Source organism: Labeo rohita, chromosome 9 (genome assembly GCF_022985175.1).
Source record: "Labeo rohita strain BAU-BD-2019 chromosome 9, IGBB_LRoh.1.0, whole genome shotgun sequence".
In the NCBI taxonomy this organism is placed as follows: domain Eukaryota; kingdom Metazoa; phylum Chordata; class Actinopteri; order Cypriniformes; family Cyprinidae; genus Labeo; species Labeo rohita.
The window spans coordinates 10,576,983-10,599,964 of NC_066877.1; the positions used below are offsets into that span (position 1 = coordinate 10,576,983).

At 36.1% G+C, this 22,982-nt stretch overlaps 1 protein-coding gene across 1 annotated transcript in view; it reads left to right on the top strand.

The window, feature by feature from the left end:
- The window catches only part of pard3bb (par-3 family cell polarity regulator beta b), a 386,633-nt gene that overhangs the window by 140,966 nt on the left and 222,685 nt on the right, over positions 1 to 22,982 (top strand). Inside the window, 4 exon segments of the mRNA XM_051118598.1 lie at positions 1,475 to 1,600; positions 5,322 to 5,719; positions 9,637 to 9,776; positions 9,885 to 10,013. Of these exon segments, the coding sequence (XP_050974555.1) occupies positions 1,475 to 1,600; positions 5,322 to 5,719; positions 9,637 to 9,776; positions 9,885 to 10,013 (793 nt within the window).

Genomic DNA, 22,982 nt, shown 5'->3' on the forward strand with positions numbered 1-22,982 from the left:
GTTCAAATAGACAAAAATGCTGAAAAACCAAAGAATTTGTGGGACCCAAAGGATTTTTCTGAAGAACCACAGGCAGTTTAACTGTTCAGAGCAAACAAGGGACTCATGAACAGCTATCATTAAACATAAAAAACAGCTGTGCATCATTCAGGTAACAACACAGTGTTAAGAATCAAGTGTATGTAAACTTTTGAACGGTCATTTTTATAAATTCAACTATTATTTTCTCTTGTGGTCTGTAAACGGTAAATATCTTATTCAGGTCAGTACTAAATAAAAAATAACGTGCATTTTGTTTGATTGATCTTATTTTGGTAAAATAATTAACATTTTGCAGATTCCGTGAGGTGTATGTAAACTTTTGAGCTCAACTGTATGTGTGAATTTAAAGTATGGCCACATGGTATAGCTACTGACTTTAGTCTGCGCTGCAGCTGTGGACATGTGGATGTTTTTAGTAGAATCATAAACAGGCCGGTTATTGTGGCTCCTGCTGTGAGCTGGCTGTCAGCAGGTGAAGACGAATATACTTAGTCTCTTTCATGCACTTACCGAAAACTCAACCTTTATCCCTCCAGTCAAATATCACCTCTCTGAGGAAACCATTTCAGTCTTGCGTGTCTCCCCAAACGTCCATCTGAATTTCTGCAAAGGTATCTTCCATAATTTGTCCATGCCTCTACAGCACTGCAGACACTGCTGCGGCCCACTGTAATGTATGAATGTGCTATTCAGGGTGAATGAGCTCGTATGCAGTGCCTGCGGGTGAAGAGTGAGGGATTAATACTCTTCTGCCGTTCATGGTCCTGCTTTATGAGTTTCTCCAGCCTGATAGCCTTTATCACTGCCAGCCATAGCGATGCTGTCTTGTGGTTTGCCAAGCGATCTGTCTATGTGAGTTTTGTACTGTGCTTGGGAGGGCAAAGAGAGGACGATAAAGCAAAACTTAGAGGTGTAGTTTACCCAAAAATGAAAATTCAATCATTAATTACTCACCCTCATGTTGAACTGGCAAGACCTTCGTTCATCTTCAAAACACAAATTAAGATATTTTTGATGATATCGAAGACCCTGCATAGACAGTAATGCAACTGACAGGTTCAAAACCCAAAAATGTAGTAAGGACATTGATAAAATAGTCTGTGTGACATCAGTGGTTCAGCCGTAATTTTATGAAGAAATGGATCTGGAACATGAATTTATCCTGAAATAAAACAAAGCCAAATGCATAGGGAGTTTTCTTCCTCATTTCAGAAGTTCTCTACAATACACTAGTGTGGGCAGTGTTGATGTTATTATTTGAATAAGTAGTTTTTTGTAATTATTATGTAATTACTGTGTAATTACTGTGCAATTATTGTGTTTTTCATGTGCTGTTGTTCTATTATAATACAATAGAGCAGCCTGTCATGGCCAGTTGCTGGCTGGTGCTGTGCTCTATTTTGTTGATAATTTATGGTTTGCTCTTTCTCAGGGCTCTGGGTCTGCACATACGAGGCGTGGAGGAGAACAGTCGCTCCAAAAGGGAAGGCATCTTTCAGGACGACGAGTGTATCGTTAAAATTAATGATACTGAATTAATGGACAAATCCTTTTCACAGTGAGTCTCTTTCTGCTTCACCTTCTGGTCTGCCGTTTCTGTCTCCACCTCCTGATTTTCTTGCCTTCCTGTTGTGGTACTTAGTTTTTAGCCCTAGCTTTTCATGTCATGGTTGTAAAAACAGGCATGGTGTCCATTATTGTACTCCATTTATGGCTATCAACCCTGGACCGGTCTCAGAAGCAGAAAAACACTCAACCCACGGCGACAGAGCCCATCCAGCAGTCATGGTCATTTACTTTGCACTGTTTGGTGTGTGTAACAGATCTCCTCTTACACTGCATTACTGCATGCCATCATGCTGATTAGAGATCTGCTGCCCGAACCAAAGCTGTCAGGACCTGACAAATCATCAGGTTTTGGGGCAGTTTTTAACGTGTAATGATAGATTTGTATCAGTTTTAATGGTATGATCATAGTATGAAGAGAACCCAAATTAACAAGATATTCATACTTTCTTCATGAGCTGGCTATGGATGCCTGTTTCCGCTACTGAATAAAAAAAAAATGTTATTGCAAAATGGTTGGGATTTTTTTCTTAGAATTGCATGATGTAAACTTGCAATTCTGACTTTATTTTTTCAGAATTGCGCAAGATAAACTCGTAATTGCGAGTTATAAAGTCAGAATTGTGAAATAAACTCTGATTTTTTTTTCTCACAAATGCCAATTTATATCTCCTAATTCTTTTTTTTTCTCAGAATTGTGAGATATAGACTCGCAGTTGTGACTTTGAAAATCCAATTATGAGGGGGGAAAAAGACTAATATTTTTATCTCACAATTCTGACTTAATAACTTGCAATTTGTATTACAAAGTCAGAATTGCAAGATATAAACTCACAATTCTAAGAAAAAAGTCAGAATTGTGAGTTTATATCTTGCATTTCTGACTTTTTTCTCTGTCTCGCAGTTCTGACTTTATAACTTGTAATTGCAAGTTTATATCACACAATTCTGCAAAAAAGTCAGATTTGTGAATTTATGTCTTGCAATTCTGCCTTTATAACTCCCAGAAACACAAGATATAAACACAATTCTGTTCTGGATCCACACTGGAGCTTGTGAATTCCTAGTTACCACAAGCTCCAGTGTGGATCCAGAACACTTAAGAAGAGATGATGCCAACCCCACAGAGGACTTCAGATGATGCCAACCCTGAAAACATACAGCACTACCGAATTCTGCTACTAATTTATAGTGTTCTTTGTCTGTTTGATTACGTCATTAATTGATCTTTACCACACATCTCTGCCATATGTGCATCAAGCTACTACTACATATATTGTAAAAATGTCAATTTGGTGTAAAGCTGCTTTGCAACGATATGTATCGTGAAAAGCGCTATACAAATAAATTTGAATTGAATTGAATTGAATAACTCACAATTGTGAGTTTGTCACACAATTCTCAGAAAAAAGTCAGAATTGTGAGTTTATATCTTGCATTTCTGAGAAGAATGTCATATTTGTGGGTTTATATCTTGCAATATTGCCTTTGTAACTTACAATTGTGAGTTTATATCACACAATTCTAAGGAAAAAAGTCTAATTGCGAGTTTATATCACAATTCTGAGAAAAAAGTCAGATTTGCGAATTTGTATCTTGGAATTCTGCCTTTATAATTTACAATTGTGAGTTTATATCACACAATTCTCAGAAAAAGTCAGAATTGTGAGTTTATATCTTGTGTTTCTGGGAAAAGTTTAGATTTGCCAGTTTATATCTTGCAATACTGCCTTTAGAACTCACAATTGCAAATTTATATCACACAATTCTGAGAAAAAAGTCAGATTTGCGTATTTATTTCTTGGAATTCTGCCTTTACAATTCACAATTGTGAGTTTGTATCACACAATTCTCAGAAAAAGTCAGAATTGTGAGTTTATATGTTGTGTTTCTGAGAAAAATGTCAGATTTGTGAGTTTATATCTTGTAATACTGCCTTTGTAACTTACAATTGTGAGTTTATATCACACAATTCTCAGAAAAAAGTCAGAATTGTGAGTTTATATCTTGCATTTCTGAGAAAAAAGTTTAGATTTGCCAGTTTATATCTTGCAGAACTGCCTTTATAATTCACAATTGTGAGTTTATATCACACAATTCTGAGAAAAAAGTCAGATTTGCGAATTTATATCTTGGAATTCTGCCTTTATAATTCACAATTGTGAGTTTGTATTACACAATTCTCAGAAAAAGTCAGAATTGTGAGTTTATATCTTGTGTTTCTGAGAAAAATGTCAGATTTGTGAGTTTATATCTTGTAATACTGCCTTTGTAACTTACAATTGTGAGTTCATGTCACACAATTCTCAGAAAAAAAGTCAGAATTGTGAGTTTATATCTTGTTTCTGAGAAAAGTTCAGATTTGCGAGTTTATATCTTGCAATACTGCCTTTATAACTCACAAATACGAGTTTTTATCACACAGTTCTGAGAAAAAAGATCAAATTTGTGAGTTTATATCTTGCAATTCTGAGAAAAAGTCAAATTGCGAGTTTATATCTCGCAATTCTGAGAAAAAATATCAGATTTGTCAGTTTATATCTTGCAATTCTGAGAAAAAAGATCAGATTTGCGAGTTTATATTACGCACTTCTGAGAAAAAAAGTAAGAATTACGGCTTTATATTAGGGATGTAACAATTACCGGTTTGGCGATAAATCATGATCAAATGTCCCACCGTTAGTATTACCGTTTTATATTTTAATTATCATTAAAACAGTGTTCGATTACCACGATTTGAACAACTGATAATAAATAATAATTCTGGACAGCATAAGGCACAGTTTTAAATAACAGTCTCATTAGCGCACGGCATGCGGAGTAGTTTTGTATTGTGTGAAAAGATGGTGGAAAAGCTGAAATATTTTAAAAGAGTGCTAAGGGCATAGGCGCCGATCCTCACAGAAATAATCAAGCACCCACGATAAAACACAAGATAGTCCATTGATTTTAAGCAATTAGAAGTTCATTGCAGCTTTTACGACTTTATTCTCATTTTCATAGTTCATTTGAAGCCGTTTTTGGTGTTATCTTAATGGTAAATGTCAAGAATGCATCACTGTATGAGAGGGTGCCAGGACGAATCTCTTGGCTTGCAGCTGGCGTCCTCTCATATATATAGTGATCATTGCTCAAAAAATTCATTGTTTTTAAACTTAAAGTTTAGCAAAGTAGTGGCAAAAATTGAGAAGTGTGCACTGTCATACAGTTATTATAACAACATACAATAGGCTTACTTTAGACTGTAGTTAATACACGTTTGGTCTGAAGACCTTGCCATACCTGTTGAAACGTTACCATGTTCCATGGTCATCATGTACATTATGCATACATTATATATACATATCTTCGCTAAGAAGAAGTACTTCTATTCTGTAGAAGGTCACATTAATCTTATAATGCTCACGATGGATGGACGGTTTTTAAATTAAATCAGTCAAGCAAAAATGAAGGAGGTGGATTGCTTTGTCATTTGTAATGCGTAGGACTCATTAGTCATAACCCCAATTATGCTGTCAGAATAAATGTCAGAGTGAGTTTTATCTAAACCGTGACTATTCAATATATTACAATTTCCACCTTTTTTTTTTTTTTCCAGGTTAATTTGTTTCATCAAACAACTTGCAAATAATTATAAAAAAAAACTGATTGTCTCTTAATTGCTTTTTCTATTTCCTGTGCTCATTATCTCTTCCTTCCCTGTCTTATACCAGAGCACAGGAAATATTCCGACAAGCCATGCGGTCATCCATCGTTCGTTTAGAAGTTGTGCCAGTTTTTAATAAAGAACGCTTTGAGAAGACTGTAATCGGCCACCTCTTCAACTCTGAAAACCCTGACGCCTCCACACGGACCAAAGACCCTCCACCGCTGAAGGTGAAGCCCATCGTGAGGCCTGTGGAGTCCTCCTCAGGATGGCAAGCTGAGTTTCAGGAGTCAAACAGCAGTCTAGAGGGCCGCTCACTGGGCTCCCCATTACCCATCAGCCTCTCTCCCACCCCTAAAAGCAAAAGTGCTGACAGCCCCCTCCTGAAAAACAGCCTGGGACCATCACCTCTACAAAATCACAGCAAAAAGAGTGGAAAGAGGCTCCGAATAGACCTTAAGAAAGGTAAACAACTGAGAAAGATACACTGTAAAAATAGAATTGAGAACAAATCAACACATGATGCATTTCTTTGTTTTGCACCTACAAAAAAAAAAAAAAAAAAAAAAGATATCTGAGATATAGTTTTAGAAAGTGGTACATAGACTTGACAGAAACCTCAACAACAGTGACAATCAACAAATGATTTTTTAATCCAACAAAAATGTGGATATTTTATTTTATTTTATTTTATTTTATTTTATTTTATTTTATTTTATTTTATTTTATTTTATTTTATTTATTTTTATTTTTAGATTATTTGCATCCAAAATACATTTGTTTACAAAATGTGTATACTGTGTAGCATATATTTATTATGTATAAATATACACACATACTGTATATATTTTGAAAATATTTACGTGTATTTACATGTATATATTTATGTAATTTATATGTAAAACTATTTAATATATAAACAATTTTTTTCCTTAAATATGTATGTGTGTGTATTTATATATACATAATAAATATACACAGTACCCACACATATATTATGTCAACAAAAGCTTTTATTTTGTATGCGATTAATTGTTTGACAGTGCTACAACTTGTTTAATTTTATTTATTTTATTTTATCCAACATAACTTCAATGTGGTTATTTAATTTAATTTGATTTAATTTAATTTAATTTAATTTAATTTTATTTTATTTTATTTTATTTTATTTTATTTTATTTTATTTTATTTTATTTTATTTTATTTTATTTTATTTTATTCAACAGTAATGCTAATGTGGGTATTTCAGTTTTTATTTTATTTTATTTTATCCTGCATTAGCACAAATGTGGGTATTTCATTTTTTATTTTATTGTTTTATTTTATTTTATCCCGCATTAGCCCAAATGTGGTTATTTTGATTTATTTTTATGTTATTTAATTTTTATGTTATTGTTTTATTTTATTTGATCCAACAACATTAACACAAATGTGGGTTATTTTTATTTTATTTTATTTTATTTTTTATTTTCATTTATTTTATTTTATCCCACGTTAGCACAAATGTGGTTATTTTAGTTTATTTTATTTTATCCAACATTAAAGCAAACGTGGGTATTTTACACAAATTTTGTGTTTATTTAATTTAATTAAATTAAATTTCATTTCATTTCATTTTCCCTGAGTGTTCTTGGACCTGAGTTTGAAAACCTCTCCATATAAGTATTCATACATAGTACATTCAAACTCTAATTTCAAAAGAGCAAAGACATTCCTGCATGATCTTTTAAATGAATGCACTTCTTTTTAAAATGATTCTCTCCCTGGCTCTAACATTGGTCAACTTCGTAGTCTGTGGTTTTGGCAGTCTAACCGAATGAATGAAGCTATAATTTCAGGCTGCAAAGTCTATTAAGTTCTTATTGATTCGGCCATTAATGATGATATAAATTCATCGCTGGAACAAAAAAGTGCTGACCGTAAAACGATTGTGCTAAATGACGAGCATAAAATGCCGTCTGAACGCTCCAGCTGCTCTCATTTTTTCCACAGACTGGCTTCAGTTTGTATCGTCCTCAGTAGTCTGATGCAGAGCGTGTTAAAGAACAACCACTGGCCCTCAGGCGGTCTGGTCTTTAGTTTCTACTCCCCCACGCTCTGTCCATCATTTTATCCCCGAGCTCAGGGACAGGACTGGAAATATCCACCCTAAAGACGTGCCTCGTGTCACACGGGGGGCTGTAGCCTTTTCTCTAATCTACCTATCAGTCACCGTGACAGCATCAAGACTGCCGTAAGAAGCAATATGCACAGGTCAAGGCGGCAGCGTGGTTTAAATGGACCACCACCTGTGCTAGACAGCAGCCTCCTTCTTTAATATCCTCCTTTTATCTGGGCTGAAAGAAAAAGCTGATTTCTAGTCAGCTGCTTATTTTTTGACCATCAAGATTTTTTTGTTCATCTGAGAAGTGTAAATGTCAGCTTCCGGAGGTCGTCCTGTTATGGCTAATGATGTTTCTGTTGTGTGTCAGGCTTGTGTTACCTTTAAGTTGTTAAGTAAGGAAAGAACATTGTGATTTTCAGCATCATCTCTCCCTCTCGCATACTCTGTTTACTTAAACTGATTCTGTCTTTTTTATATTCATGCACTCTGTTTCTCTTTTTGTCTGTCCCTTTCACTCAGACTCTTTGAAATGTGCTCATATGTGAAATTAAACTTCAGTTTCTGAAGCCATGCGGCTCTAATCTCAGTCTCGCACAAGGTTGGCCTTTATCAGCCTGACTGTCCCTGAGAAGTTTCAGACAGGCCCACCCCTACGTACAGTATAGACTATATGAGAGCCAGTCTAACGCCTCTCTTCTGTTGTTTCCCATGATTTTTTTGAAGTTTGAGGTGTTTATAATAACTCCAAATCATTTTCTGCAGCACTTCCACTACCAGTCAGAAGTTTTGAACAGTAAGATTTTTTTTTATGTTTTTAAAGTCCCTTCTGCTCACCAAGCCTGTATTTATCTGATCCAAAGTACAGCAAAAACAGTAAAAAATTTTAATATTTTTTTATTTTAAATTCTATTTAAAGTAACTGTTGATTTCAAAGCTGAATTTTTAGCATTATAATATTCTGATTTGCTGCTCAAAAACATTTATTATTACTGTTGAAAACAGCAAAGTACAATTTTTAAGGTCTCTTTGCATAGAAAGTTCAACATTTAAACAGAAGAACAACATTTATCTGAAATAGAAGTCTTTTGTAACATTGTAAATGTCTTTATCATCACTTTTGATCAATTTAAAGCATCCTTGTTTTAAAAATTATGCTGACTCTCCATGTACCACCATAGTGACTTCACTCAAATAAAGATTAAATTAAATTGTATTGTTTTTTTTAACATTAATTTATATTTAATTTAGTGATTCCTCTGCGTACCACTAGTGGTACTCGTACCACACTTTGAGAACCACTGGTATAGTGTTCAGTGTCACAAAAGCTTTTTATTTCAGATAAATGCTGATCTTTGGATCTTTCTATTCATCAAAGAATCCTGAAAAAAAAAATGTACGCAACTGATCTAAATATTGATAATAATAGTAATAAAAATGTTTCAGGTGACACTGAAGACTGAAGTAAAGTTGCTGAAAATTTAGCTTTGATCACAGGAAAAAATTGCATTTTAAAATATATACAAATAGAAAACAGCTCTTTTAAAAATATTTAAAAATGTTACTGTTTTTTCTGAGCGTTGGATCAGATAAATGCAGGCTTGGTGAAAGAACGAAATTTTTAAAAACATTAAAAATCTTACTGTTCAAAAACTTTTGACTGGTAGAGTAGTTTTGAAAACATAATTCATTAATTAAAATATGATAGATCCTCTTGGAATATTAACAAAAAAGAAAAAATAGAAACCTGACAGCACAAATACATCACTGAAATATATATTTGATGTGTATGCAGATTACTAATATTCAATAATTTTAGTCAGTTTTAAGTAAATGCTATAAAACAGTTCTTTTAAATTCATAATTTGAATGCATCTTATTTGCTTTTAAATACACGCACGAGTTTAAGGTTGGTAAGATTTTTGTAATGTTTTAGAAATAAGTCTCATTCACACCAGTGCTCCATTAATTAGATTAAAATGCAATAAAAACAGTAATATTGTGATTTTTATTATTATTATTATTATTATTATTATTTAAAATAAAAAATATTATTATTTTCTATTTGGATATATTTTAAAATGTAATTTATTCCTGTGAGGCAAAGCTGAATTTTCAGCAGTCATTACTCCGGTCTTCAATGTTACATGGTCCTTCAGAAATCTTCAAATACGACGTTCTTGATGTGCTCTTTTACAGACAAATATAGAATAGGCTTAAGCCTCGAACACAATGACACATTCACTCACTTTAATCCAGATCTCTTTCAATCTCCGCAAAGGTCCTGAAGGTCTGGGCTTCACAGTTGTGACCAGAGATTCTTCTGTGCACGGGCCTGGTCCCATCCTCGTCAAAAACATCCTACCCAGAGGAGCTGCTGTTAAAGATGGCCGCCTGCAGTCGGGTGACAGGATTTTAGAAGTGAGTCTCTTTTTGGAGTAATTCTTGAATAGTCAAATCACTGTCATTTCACATTAGTGTGAAGGTGCATATGAAATCCATTGAAACCGAGTGCATGTGTGTGTTCAGGTGAACGGTGTGGATATCACAGGTCGTTCTCAGGAGGAGCTGGTGGCCATGTTACGCAGTACTAAGCAGGGGGACAGTGTGAGTCTGGTTGTGGCCAGACAGGAAGACATGTTCCTTCCGCGTGAGCTGGTAAGAGTCTCTGTCTAACTGCCCATGGCAGACACCATATCTTTTACATTTACTTCCTCCTATCTGCTGCTAATAAACCTTTCTTAAAGTCTCTTCCTCTCTTGGTTTTCCTTCTTTTTTCCTTCCCAGTGTATGAATTGTCTTCATGATTGCATATACAAAACATACACCGTATTTGCTGACAAGTGGGTTGGGTTGTCGCATACATAAGATTTGTGCATTGAATTAATCAAAAGTCACAGTAAAGACACTTAAAAATGTTAAAGTTTTCTTTTTCAAATAAATGCTGTTTGTTTGAACTTTGTTTATCAAGAATCCTGAAAAAATGGTAAAAAGAAATGTTTCTTAAACAGCAAACAGCATATTAGATTTATTTCTGAATTACATTATGGTAACATTTTCATTTCACAAGCGTCTGGGAATATCATGTGCGTCATGCTTGCTGGATTCAAACCTACAGCCTTTCAGTTACCGTCTCGGATGTTTAATCACTGAATCAAAACACACTTGCAGATAATGAAGTTTTAAAACAATGAGCTGCATATAAGGTCTGTATATGGCAGGGCACATCCTGAGCTTCAGACCAGCAGGAAATGTAATGGCATGTTATTTGGGTCATCTGCAGTGATATCATGTGTCCCTGTGGAATGCCTCTGCACTGTCATGTCTCTCTCCAAAGCCCAACGGGCCTCTGTTTGCTGTCTTAGCCCTGGAAGGTCATAGTCACGCTGTAGTTCCTCAAGCCTTGAGGACGGGAAGTCCTGAGCTTCCTGCCTTTGTCTCAACCCCTGTGGGACGTGTAAGTATGCTAGCTTTTGTCTGTTCGGATGTTCAGACGTCTTCACCTGTCACTCTCTCTCCCTCTCAACTTTCCCTCCCTTTGTTTTTGTCTGTTTGATATTTTTCCTGATGAACCTGGCGACCCACACACCCAGCCGCCGGAGCGCTGGCCTTTCTGCACACACCCTTCTGCCCACCTTGTAGCCTGTCTTCCTGCTCTTATCCCTGCTTGTTGATTCAGCGCTCGGCAGGAAGTAGCGCAGGAGGTCGGGGCGCTCCTACAGGAAGCGCTGGAGCATGCGGGGCTGTGTGAAGTCAGGGACTACGACTGTGCAGCTGTGTGTTGGCTCTTCCTGTATCTCCCTCAGCGTAGTGCCCATCGCTCTGCAGTCATCCAAAATCTGACCCACTCAGCACTTTCTGTAAATAACCAAACGCTGAGAACCGTGCGCACTTGACTATTACTATAGCAGTGCCACTCAAACTTTGGCCCCTCGCAGGAAATGAGCCACAGCCACCATTGTCAACATCTTTCATGCATTTATTTAGATAAATTCACAGCAGTGTGAGAGGAATTTATGACACAATAGTTGGCGTCCAGCAACTATTACCTTTTTGCTTCATAATGGGCAAACCTTTGGACTTGCACGCAATATACGGAAAAACTAAAATGCAATACATAACATTCTAATGTATTGTTTCACATATTTTTCATGTATGTACAATACAATCAATCAAAGTTTTGGTTTAAAAAATACTGAATTCACAGCAAATCTGCATTTATTTGAATAAAAAATATAAAAAAAAAAAAAAAAAAAGTAATTGCGACTTTTCTGACTGTTTTCCTCTTGCATGAAATAAACTCTCAATTGCAAGTTATGAAGTCAGAATTGTGTGAAATAAACTCATAATTGCATGTTAATAGTGAGAAATAAAGTCAGAGATATAATTTGCATTTTTTACTTTTTTCCTCAGAATTGCGTAAAATAAACTCACAATTGTGTTATGAAGTCAGAATAATGAGAAATAAAGTCAGAATTGAAATATGTAAACTCACAATTATGAGTTATGAAGTCAGAATAGTGAGAAATAAAGTCAGAATTGCAGGATATAAACTCGCGATTGCAAGACATAAAGTCAGAATCGCAAGACATAATTCACAATTCTGATTTTTTTTCTCAGAATTGCATGATATAAACTTATCAAAAAATAGTGAGAAATAAAGTCAGAATTGCAAGATATATACTCGCAATTGTGAGATATAATTCGCAGTTCTGACTTTTTTTCAGAATTGTGTGAAATAAACTTATAATTGGAAGTTATGAAGTCAGAATAGTAAGAAATAAAGTCAGAACTTAAAGATTTAAGAATTAAAGATAAAGATAAAGAATTCTCAGATAAAGAATTCTGAGACATAAACTCCCAATTGCGAGAAATTTTGTCAGTATTGTGAGATTTAATTCACAATTCTGACTTTTTTTCTCAGAATTGCATTACATACACACAGTTGCGAGTTGTGAAGTCAGAGTAGTGGGAAAAGTCAGAATTGCAAGATATGAACTCACAATTGCAAGAGACAAACTCGCAATTGCAAGAAATGAAGTCGGAATTGCGAGATATAATTTGCAATTCTAACTTCTTTTTCTCAGAATTGTGTGAAATAAACTCATAATTGCAAGTTATGAGGTCAGAATAGTGAGAAATAAGAATTGATATCTCGCAATTCTGATTTTTCTGCTATTCTGGCTTTTTTTCCCCAGAATTGTAAGATATGACCTTGCAATTACAAGTTAAAAAAATCCAATTCTGAGGAGAAAAAAAAAGATATATATGTTCTCAGAATTGCCCATTTATTTCTCTCACAAATCTGACTTAATAAACTCGCAATTACGTTTATATCATGCAATTCTGAGAAAAAATTCAGAATTGGCGGTTCATATCTCGCAATTTTGACTTAATAACTCGCAATTGCAAGTTTATATCTCTCAATTCTGAGTCAGAATTTTCAGATAGAAAGTCGCAATTACCTTTTTAAAATTAGTTTATTCAATGGCGGAAACAGGCTTGCATAGCTTTCTATTTAAATGTTTTCATTTGAAGCATCTTTATTATTTTTTCAGTAATGTGTGTGCTGTTGGATTTAAAACAAGTTTATCACACATAATGTAAAACGTAAAGAAAAAATCAACATACAAACAGTTAAAATCTTTGTAGCAATTATAAATTCTCAGTGTACTTGCACTGTTAATCCAAATGTTATTTATTACTTCGTGAGCATATTTCACTGTGTGAGCGCTTTCCTATCCATGTTTGCTAATAATTGGTGTATCACCCACATTTCCCAAGAATCACCCCAGTTCGCTTTGTCTCTAAGGCCTTCAATGTGTTGTGGTAAAAGATGAGAATAAATGTCTTTTTTTTACCATATTAAAGGCAATTCACACTCGTTCACACATTGTTCTAGTAAATTCTCTGTTGGATTAGGCCTCTCACTGTTCAATTACGGCTCTTGTGCATGCTGTGTTGAACGCGCCCTTCACTGCATCGTTGCCACTGATTAGTTAGTACGCAGCGACTCATTACCCATAAACCACTAGTTCTGCTTGTGCGTCAGAGATTAAAACCCTTCAGTGGATTGAAATAAATGTCTAAAATCTTCAAATGCACAAAACTGTGCACATTATGTGTGGCGACAGTAATAATTTTATTTGGTTAGTGAGCAGTTGCTGGATTTTTTTATTTATTTATTTTTTTGCAGACGACACGCTTTGAGCTTTGAATTTCTAAACTGTTTGCTTGACTCGGTGACTGATGGATTGACGTCTGTGTGTGTGACTGGACTGTCTGGACTGAGATACGGTAGTCAGGGAGATTAATGTATGGGAAGAATAGCTCACAGACAGTGAAAGATGACTGTAGATACATTTTAGAGCAGAAGCTGAAAGAGCGAGTGATTGAAATGTAAAAAACGGGCCAAGGAGATAGAAACGCTGATAGAGGAGTGACGGATGATGAGACAAAGAGAAAAAAAGGTAAATAGAGGGAAGGAAAGGGCTGAGAGTAGAAAAAGATCATGTCAGAAGGTATAAAAGCTGTCATTGTCAAGCTTAGAAACAAAGAGAGGAATAACAAACCAATATGAGCAGAAACAATGCACAATGTAAGGGGCAAAAAATAAATTTTTTAAAATGGTGGATGAAATTTTTAAGCATAGCAAACACGTCTATGTTTACAAGCAAATGGTAATAAGTTGGCTAGACTGAAATAAATGTCTTTTGTGAAGATACAATTGAAGTCAAAAGTTTACGGAATCTACAAAATGTTAATTATTTTACCATTTAGTACTGACCTGAAAAAGATACTTCACATAAAAGACGTTTGCATATAGTCCACAAAAGAAAATAGTAGTTGAATTTATAAAAATGGCCCCGTTCAAAAGTTTTCATACACTTGATACCTAATACTGTGTTGTTACCTGAATGATCCACAGCTGTGTTTTTTTGTTTGTTTGTTTAGTGATAGTTGTTAATGAGTCACTTGTTTGTCCTGAACAGTTAAACTGCCTGCTGTTCTTCAGAAAAACCCTTCAGGTCCCACAAATTCTTTGTTTTTTGAGCATTTGTGTGTATTTGAACCCTTTCCAACACTGACTGTATGATTTTGAGATCCATCTTTTCACACTGATGACAACTGACTGATTCATATATAACTATTACAGAAGGCTCAAATGCTCACTAATGCTCCTGAAGAAAAATTATGCATTGAGACCCAGGGGTGTAAACTTTTGAAAAGAATGAGGATGTGTACATTTGTCTTATTTTGCCTAAATATCGTAGTTTTGTTTTTTTGTTTTTTTTTCATTTAGTACTACCCTAGTACTGCCAGAAGATACAGAAGATACTTACATGTTTCCCAGAAGACAACATAACTTACATTTACTCTGATCTTTAAATTCTAAAAGTTTTCACCCCCTGGCTCTTAATGCATTGTTTCTCCTTCTGGAGCGGCAGTGAGCGTTTGAACCTTCTGTGATAGTTACATATGAATCCCTCAGTTGTCCTCAGTATGAAAAGATGGATCTCAAAATCATAAAGCCATTGTTGTAAAGGGTTGAAAAACAAAAGAATTTGTGGGACCTGAAGGGTTTTTCTGAAGAACAGCAGCAGTTTAACTGTTCAGGACAAACAAGGGACTCACGAACAACTATCACTAAACAAAAAAACACAGCTGTGGATCATTCAGGTAACAACACGGTATTAAAAAGTATACTTTTTTTTTTTTTTTTTTTTTTTTATAAATGTTCATCTTGCACTACCTCTGTGATGCGTTTCTTCGACTTCATGCATTACATAATCATGTTGGTCATGTATGTTTAGTTCTTACTCTGTGTCCTTAGGTTCAAAAAGGTAGGGTATGGCGAAAAACATTTATTTTCTCCTCCAGCTTCGAAATTGTTCGACATCGTTGTTTTAACTTTTTTTGTAAAGGGCGTTTGACTTTCATGGCCAATGATAAACCCATTCAGCACTAGTCGTATCTGACTACAGATAAAGAACAGGCTTTAGACGTTCAAAAGCTGGAAGAGTTTGATAGAGATGATGCCATGTGAATGGATAGACAGGAGGAGGTCGCCTGACAGAAATAAAGACTTACTTTGCAGCACATTGTGCAGAGATGTCTCACTGAAGACACATGCGGTGGTAGTTTGGCCCATGTGAAGGGGGGAAAGAGAATCAGCAGGTGGGTTTGACGCTCTGTATCCATCTGAGTACCTGACGTATTTCTACCTGCCAGGTGAGCTGCTGCTCAAAGACTCTAACAACCTTCTGTCGGTCTTCAAAAGCCACACACCGAGGACCTCACGCACCCCTCACACACTCAGCCCTAATCTCTCTCCAATAGCACGGCCGCACGGTGGGGGATATAGAGCTCTGTCTGCAGCTCCAGCAGGATGAAATAGTAATAGTGATATTAGATATGACTCCATGAACAAAGGAGAAAGAATGAGGACTCATTTCCTGTTCGGTTTGTAGTGTTTTTGCACGACAGAGGCAGATTAAAAATGGAGTGCGGAGCTTGTAACAAAAGACCCTCGCGCCCCTTCAAGCAGGCGGCTTTGTGTACTTCAAAACAGCCTGCTAACAATGGCACCAGGCTGGGTAATAAGGGCCCTGACAAAGCCTTATCTCTCCCAGAACTCCAGCTGTGAAGACGAGCGGTTAGCGCATGCGATAATGTTGTTGTGACAGCGTTCCCCTTTCTGGCACGTCCTACACAAACCGAGGAAACCGAACCCAGTTGGGACGTTGGCCTCTGCACTACTTAATCTCATATCCAGACCTCCTTGTTACTACCTGCATTACTTCCTCAATAAACCTTTGATGTTGGTATCACCAGCCCTCTTGCAAGCCTGGTTTCCAGTCTTGGCCTCTTTACGAGTAAATAAAGCCGCTTCCTGAGCGACAAGGTTACGGACGTCAATCCAGACCCCTTAGTCTTTTACAGCGTCCTCGTTTCAGTGGTTTGCTTTCATCTCCACTTAAACAGAATCCATTTACTCATGGACAAACTTTACTCTTAGCCTTTCTGGCTTCCATCGTAGCGATTGTAGAGACGTCTCTTTGTTTAAGAGGTTACGTGAGTGTCTGTGCTTTTACCCCTGTGTTGCCTTTAATGATCCTGCGGTCTGCAAGGTGAATGGGCCTTTCCATATGCATGCGTGGGGTAAAAAGTGCACTTTAGCGTGTGTGCCGTAAGCCGAGAGGTTTATCGTACGCCGCATGAGTCTCTCGTAACCGCACGCGTGGCTCTTGGAGACATCATATTAAAAGGGGAAATGTATTCGGCTCCTAGTGAAGAGGTAATTCGCCCTGATGAAAGGCACTGGGTATTTGTTGATGCACAAACCTGATTATGATCAGGGTATGTGCTCCATTTGGTGAAATGAAGTCCATACTGATGGCTTTGTTTAGTAAAAGACAGAGAGTTATTGCCAAATGATGCATATGGACTGCTGTGTTGAATGTTTAATATGTAATCACAATGATTTTTGCTGGCGATAATTTTAAGCAACATTTTAAATATTGTGCTTCTTTTAATTCATGTTTAATTTATTTAATTTATTTCACTTTAATACAAGTATGTTCGTTAAATTCAAGTTTTTGTCTTTTAAAGCAACAACCAAGCGGTCAGCGGCAGTGAGTTGAGCATGTGTTTGATAAATTTTGCCTTCTCAAATCAACAAAACTTGCCTAAAATAAAATCTATAAACATAAAACACTTGATGCATTTCACAAAGTTAAGTTGAGGCCGTGTTTCCACCGAAAGCATTTTTTTTTTCTGAAGCTGGCATATTTTTTCAATTGTTTTCAATAGGAGCGCCACGTTTTGTAAAAACGTCAGGAGCTTGCCAAGCGTCTTTTTTGCGCTGAGCATTGGGGCATTTTTTCTTTGGTGCCAGGAGTTGAATAATGTTCAACTTCGAGTAAAATGCTGCGCTCATCACTGTCCTTTTCTAGTCAGCCAACCAATCAGAGTGGAGGAGGGGCGGGACTAATACCGACCACCCTGCTTGTACTATGACCGAACAACACTGGAAAAGTGAATATTGCTCGTCTCTGAGTATTTATGACTTTTACCAGATGGAAATGCCAGACTACCATATTATTGTTATGAAAAATAATGCTTGGAGAAACATTTCATCCCCCCGTACTAAAGTGTATGTCATATCATAGCAACCACAGCATCTCAATGGAAAAAACGCTGCGCTCTCAAGCGCTCACAACAGGGCATTTTCAGCAGAGCGCCTGTTGTTTTCAGCTGGCAAAAAATGGTTTGGTGGACATGCGGCCTAAAGCTCGCTTTACAGGACATGGAAGCGTCAGCGCGATCACATGCATTTTTTTTAAAGGGGTCATATGATGTTGCTAAAAAGAACATTATTTTGTGAATTTGGTGTAATGCAATGTGTTTACACGGTTTGAGGTTCAAAAACACATTATTTTCCACATACTGTACATTATTGTTACTCCTCCCCGCCCTGCCTTTCTGAAAAGCCTCAATTTTTACAAAGCTCATCGTTCTGAAAAGCGCGGTGTGCTTTGATTAGCCAGCTATTCAGTGCATTGTGATTGACCAAATACCTCAACCATGTGACGGAAATGTTACACCCTTTACCATGTTCTGACGCCATGTCCCGTCGCAACAAGACAAAAACAATAAAACCCATTATAAATGAGGCATTTGTTGCGTCTAATGCGGACATAATTACTGATTATAATGACTCATACTGTCTTTTTACGCGTTGCGTTGCGTTGTGTTGCGTAAACATAACACCATGTCTGCATTTGTGATCGTAGAAATGACAAACAGGCACTATTCTACACTGCTCAACCTGTGTTTGAATAGCCAATAGCAAATTCTTTAAATATAAAAACGTAATTACGGGCTGTGAGTCAGAAGCAGCAGACTGTCCTTGCAAAGTTGGATTTGCTCCACTTTATAGTGTGCACATCCGGCATATAGGCTACTCTGCCAGTTTCAGGAGTCTTAACTGAGTCTTAACTATTATAAAGAATATCTTTTTGGTTTTGAGACTTTAATCTTTGCATCTTTACAGATCTTATATATGCACAATGTATCGCATCATATGACCCCTTTAATAACAGTGGAAACTTAAAATACGGCATCATTTTGTTTAGAAAGGTAAGAGTATTACATCATTCGGAACTACAAAGGGTCCACTTTTATTCGTGTGCACTCACAATATCATCAAAATGTTGTGCTTTCGTAAAATAAAGAAAACAAAAATGCCTTTTATGCCGTCTCTCTTGATCAGGAGTTTTTCACAAAAATAATCTAAAACAGTGAATACTTGCGAATATTTTTTTGCAAATATTGATTCACATGCCTCTTGATCTGAGGTGAATATAGTTATCTCACTACAAATTGAACAGCGTAAAAACACATTAATTGTTTGGATTTTGTCATAAAATTGACAGGATTTATAGGCTGAGACTTGTGTGCTACAAATAATGAATGGACTTGAAAATGTTAAATATTATTTTCAAGCATTTATACCATAAATAAAACAGCTTGTGAATGCTCACATAACGTTATTTACTTCAGAAAAATCAAGTTAACCGAGGAAAGGCCCATGATGATTGGGGGACCCATACAAATTTTTGCACAATGGCCTGGGGCTGACTTACTATGCCACTCTAGCCGATCATAACCAGTCATATCCAATTATATCACGATGGAGGGATTGCCTCGTCTCATGTGACTTTCCCCCATGCATTCTCAATTGCCCCCCCACCAAACTCACCATGCACTTTAGGGGGTCTCTTAAAACTCAGTGGGCACAGCAGAGGCGAGAGAGATGGGGAATATTAATGTTAGTTAATATTTTAATTCACAGTCAGATAATGTTTTCCTGCATTTTACAATTTTTTTTAAAAATATTATCAAAAATGTCAAGATGGCTATGTTAGCCAGTCCTGTCCACTACTGGCAGATCCATCAGTCAGAAGGATGTTGAATAAGAGAAACCAAGTAAAATATGACAGTGGAGCGGAATTTGGCATAATCGAGGCAGAAGGCCGTGAATGTGAGTTGAGTTTGGGATGTGCTGTGAGTGATGGTGGATACGAGTGGAATGGTGGTATGACTCTACCCCACACCTTCCTCTACCATCTGCTGCTCTCTCTTAATGCATGTACAGGATGTACTACAAAGACATCTCACCATCACCCCACACACACACACACACACTTTACTGTTCAATTCACCACCTGCTCGCTGCTGAAAGGTGGTAGAGTGCCTCCCAAATGAAAGAATCATTTTAAAAACATGCTGGAGATATAGAGCACAATGACATGAGCTCTCTCTTGCAAGATTATTTTCTCCCCCATCAGAACCGGTCCTTTGATCCACACCCAATAAAAGCGTCCATGGGCCTGAGTCATGTGCTTTTGAGTGTATTCACAGGATTTGATTATCAGCGGCAGCGAATCGGCATTACAGAGGATATGCTTAGCTCTATACAAAAGCCCAACCAAGCTTTTACCGTGCTTTCACAGCATTTTGTGATTTGGACATGAGTTCGTTTGGTTGATGTGAAAGACATTTTCCAAACTCGGTAGCTCTTGTAATGGCGATCCGGAGTAAAGTGAGCTATGGTTTGCAGTCGGTATTATCAGTTCATCCTAAATCATGGAAGTGAAGCCATCTGATGACAGAATTTGCATCTTTGCTTCTTCCGTCATTATTGTTTGTCTCTGAATAAATTACCTTTGCAGAGCAGCTTGCATTTTTCACAACTTTCTGAATATATCCAAAAAAACACATGTACTGTTTTGTGAGTAAAGTTCGTGTGAAAAATCCAGTGGGACAAAAATATGAATACATCAGTGCAGCTGGCATCACAATTTACAGTTCCTTTTTCCTTTTTAATTAATTTATTTTTTAATGATAGTTTTTGTCTTTTTAAGTATTTTATATTTTGTCTGTTTTAATATCTTTTAAATTTAATATTTTTTGTGTCATGTCACATTTCTTCATTTTGGTCAGGTTTAATCTGACTGATACTAAAATAGCATGGAATTTTAGCCAACAAAACTAACATTTTAGTTGATGATAATGTTTAATGGTAGAATCAAACCAAATAATAACAAAAGATTTTAAATGTTAATGTAAACATATGAAAGCTATCTTTGTTGAAAACTGATAAAATAGTATCTTGAGTTCACTATTGTAACACAGTATTGTGAATTCTTTGTTCTAGTGATTAATTGTATGCATATTCACAATGCACACTTTTTTCTGTAGATTTAGTATGGAAGCCCATTTCATCCACTGAATAAAAAATTTAATCACGACTTTTTATCCCACAATTATGACTTTTTTTCCCACAATTCATAACTTGCAATTCTGACTTTTTACTTTTCTCAGAATTGTGATAGAAATTTGCAATTACGACTTATAAAGTTAGAATTGTGAGATATAAACTCGTAATTCTGAGAAATAAACTCGCAATTCTGATAAAAGTCACAATTCTGAGAAATAAACATGCAATTGTGAAAAAATGTCACCATTCTGAAAAATTCTGACTTATTTTTTAGAATTGTGAGATATAAACTAATTGTGACTTTACATGCAATTGTGAGTTAAGTCAGAATTGTGAGATATAAACTCGCAATTCTGAGAATATATCAGTCTTTTTTCCCCTCAAAATTGGACTTTATAACTTTATATATTCAGTTATAATTTATATCTTCCGAGAAAATTGTGAGAAAAAAGTGAGAATTATGAGATATAAACTCGCAGTTGTGAGAAAAAAGTGAGAATTGTGAGATACAAACTTGCATTTGCAAAAAATATCTCTCAAGAAAAAAGTAAAAATTGTGACTCGCAATTCTGACTTAATTGTGAGTTTATATCACGCAGCCCTGACTTCATTTTTCAGTTTATATCTCGCAATTCTGAGAAAAAAGATCAGAATTGCAAGTTTGCATCACACAATTATGAGAAAAAAGTCTGAATTGCAAAATACAAACTCTCTCAAGAAAAAAGTCAAAATTGCGACTCGCAATTCCGACTTAAAAGGATAGTTCACCCGAAAATGAAAATTTGATGTTTATCTGCTTACCCCCAAGGCATGCAAGATGTAGGTGACCTTGTTTCTTCAGTAGAACACAAACGAAGATTTTTAACTCAAACCGTTGCTGTCTGTCAGTCATATAATGGCAGTCAATGGCTACCAAATCTTTGAGAGTAAAAAAAAAAAAACGTACACAAACAAAACCAAATTAAACCCTGTGACTCGTGACTGACAGACAGCAACGGTTGGAGTTAAAAATCTTTGTTTGTGTTCTACAGAAGAAACAAAGTCACCTACATCTTGGATGCCCTGGGGGTAAGCAGAAAAACATAAATTTTTCATTTTTGGGTGAGTTTATATCAGGGAATCCTGACTTCATTTCTCAGAATTGCAAGTTTATGTCTCACAATTCTGAGAAAAAAGGTCAGAATTGCAAGTTTGTATCATGCATTTATGAGGAAAAAAAAAGTCTGAATTGTGAGATAAAAATATTTGTTTTATTCAGCGGTGGAAGTTGGCTTCCATAGGTTAGAGATGTTTTATATATCGGATTAATCTCATTTAGAATCCACTTAGGTAATTAACCTGCAAGCAAAGCACTTCAATTCCCACACATTATTAACTGTTATTAGATTATTTGCAAGTATCATATTTCTAGAGTTCTCTTAATGAAATAACTTGTTAGTGCATTGTTAATATCCTGCTGTACTCTTTTTTTTTTTTTTTTTTTAAGTTTAGTATTTGCCACAGTGCACATTGCCTCGCTTCTGGCATCGCTATGACCTCACCGGCTCAGGACAAGCAGATACCCATCTGGCCGTATGTCTCAGTGAGTTCATGTCTGACCAGTGCAGCTTGCCGACACTCCCTCACAGCCGGTCGGCTCTCGGCTCTGTTTATCCAGGCTTTTGCAGTGCTTACAGACCTGCTGCAGCTAATACCAGCCCAGCTGCACTCACTTATGTAGTTGGATTGTGTTTTGCATAATATCCAATACTGTGTCAATTATGAAGAGACAGTAATAAGGCTCAGGGTAATACAATATTTCTTATTTTTCTGCTTTGTGTGTGAATGACAGCACTATACTTCTTGCTGGTGGTTAATGAAATTAGTCTCAGCTGAATGTACATCTTTGTCGGATAGGAACGGAAATGCCCTCAGGCAAAGAAGACCACTGGAATTTTCTTGCACAGTGATACAGATGAATTTGTTGTTTGTGTGGGGGGAAAGTACACAATTTCCTCATTTTTTATGTTTAATAAAGCAATGTATAATTCCCTATGTGCCACAATGCATTACGGAGATGAGATCATCCAGTATAAATGTTACAGTAGCTGTAGGAAAGGTTATTTTGAGAGTACAAACCAAAGAAAATATTTTTATTTTTAGATGGAACATGTGCAAGTAAAATATAATGTGCTTCACTTTTCGTCCACATGCTCTTCATTGTCCATATTCCCTGTATTATTCACCAGTGGGTGTGTGCACACTAAGTGTGTGTAAATGTGTCTGTGTGCTGTTAAAATTGTCTGTGAGTTATGCAGTTGATTGATATGGCTCCCCTGTGGCGGGTTTGTTACACAGGCGTC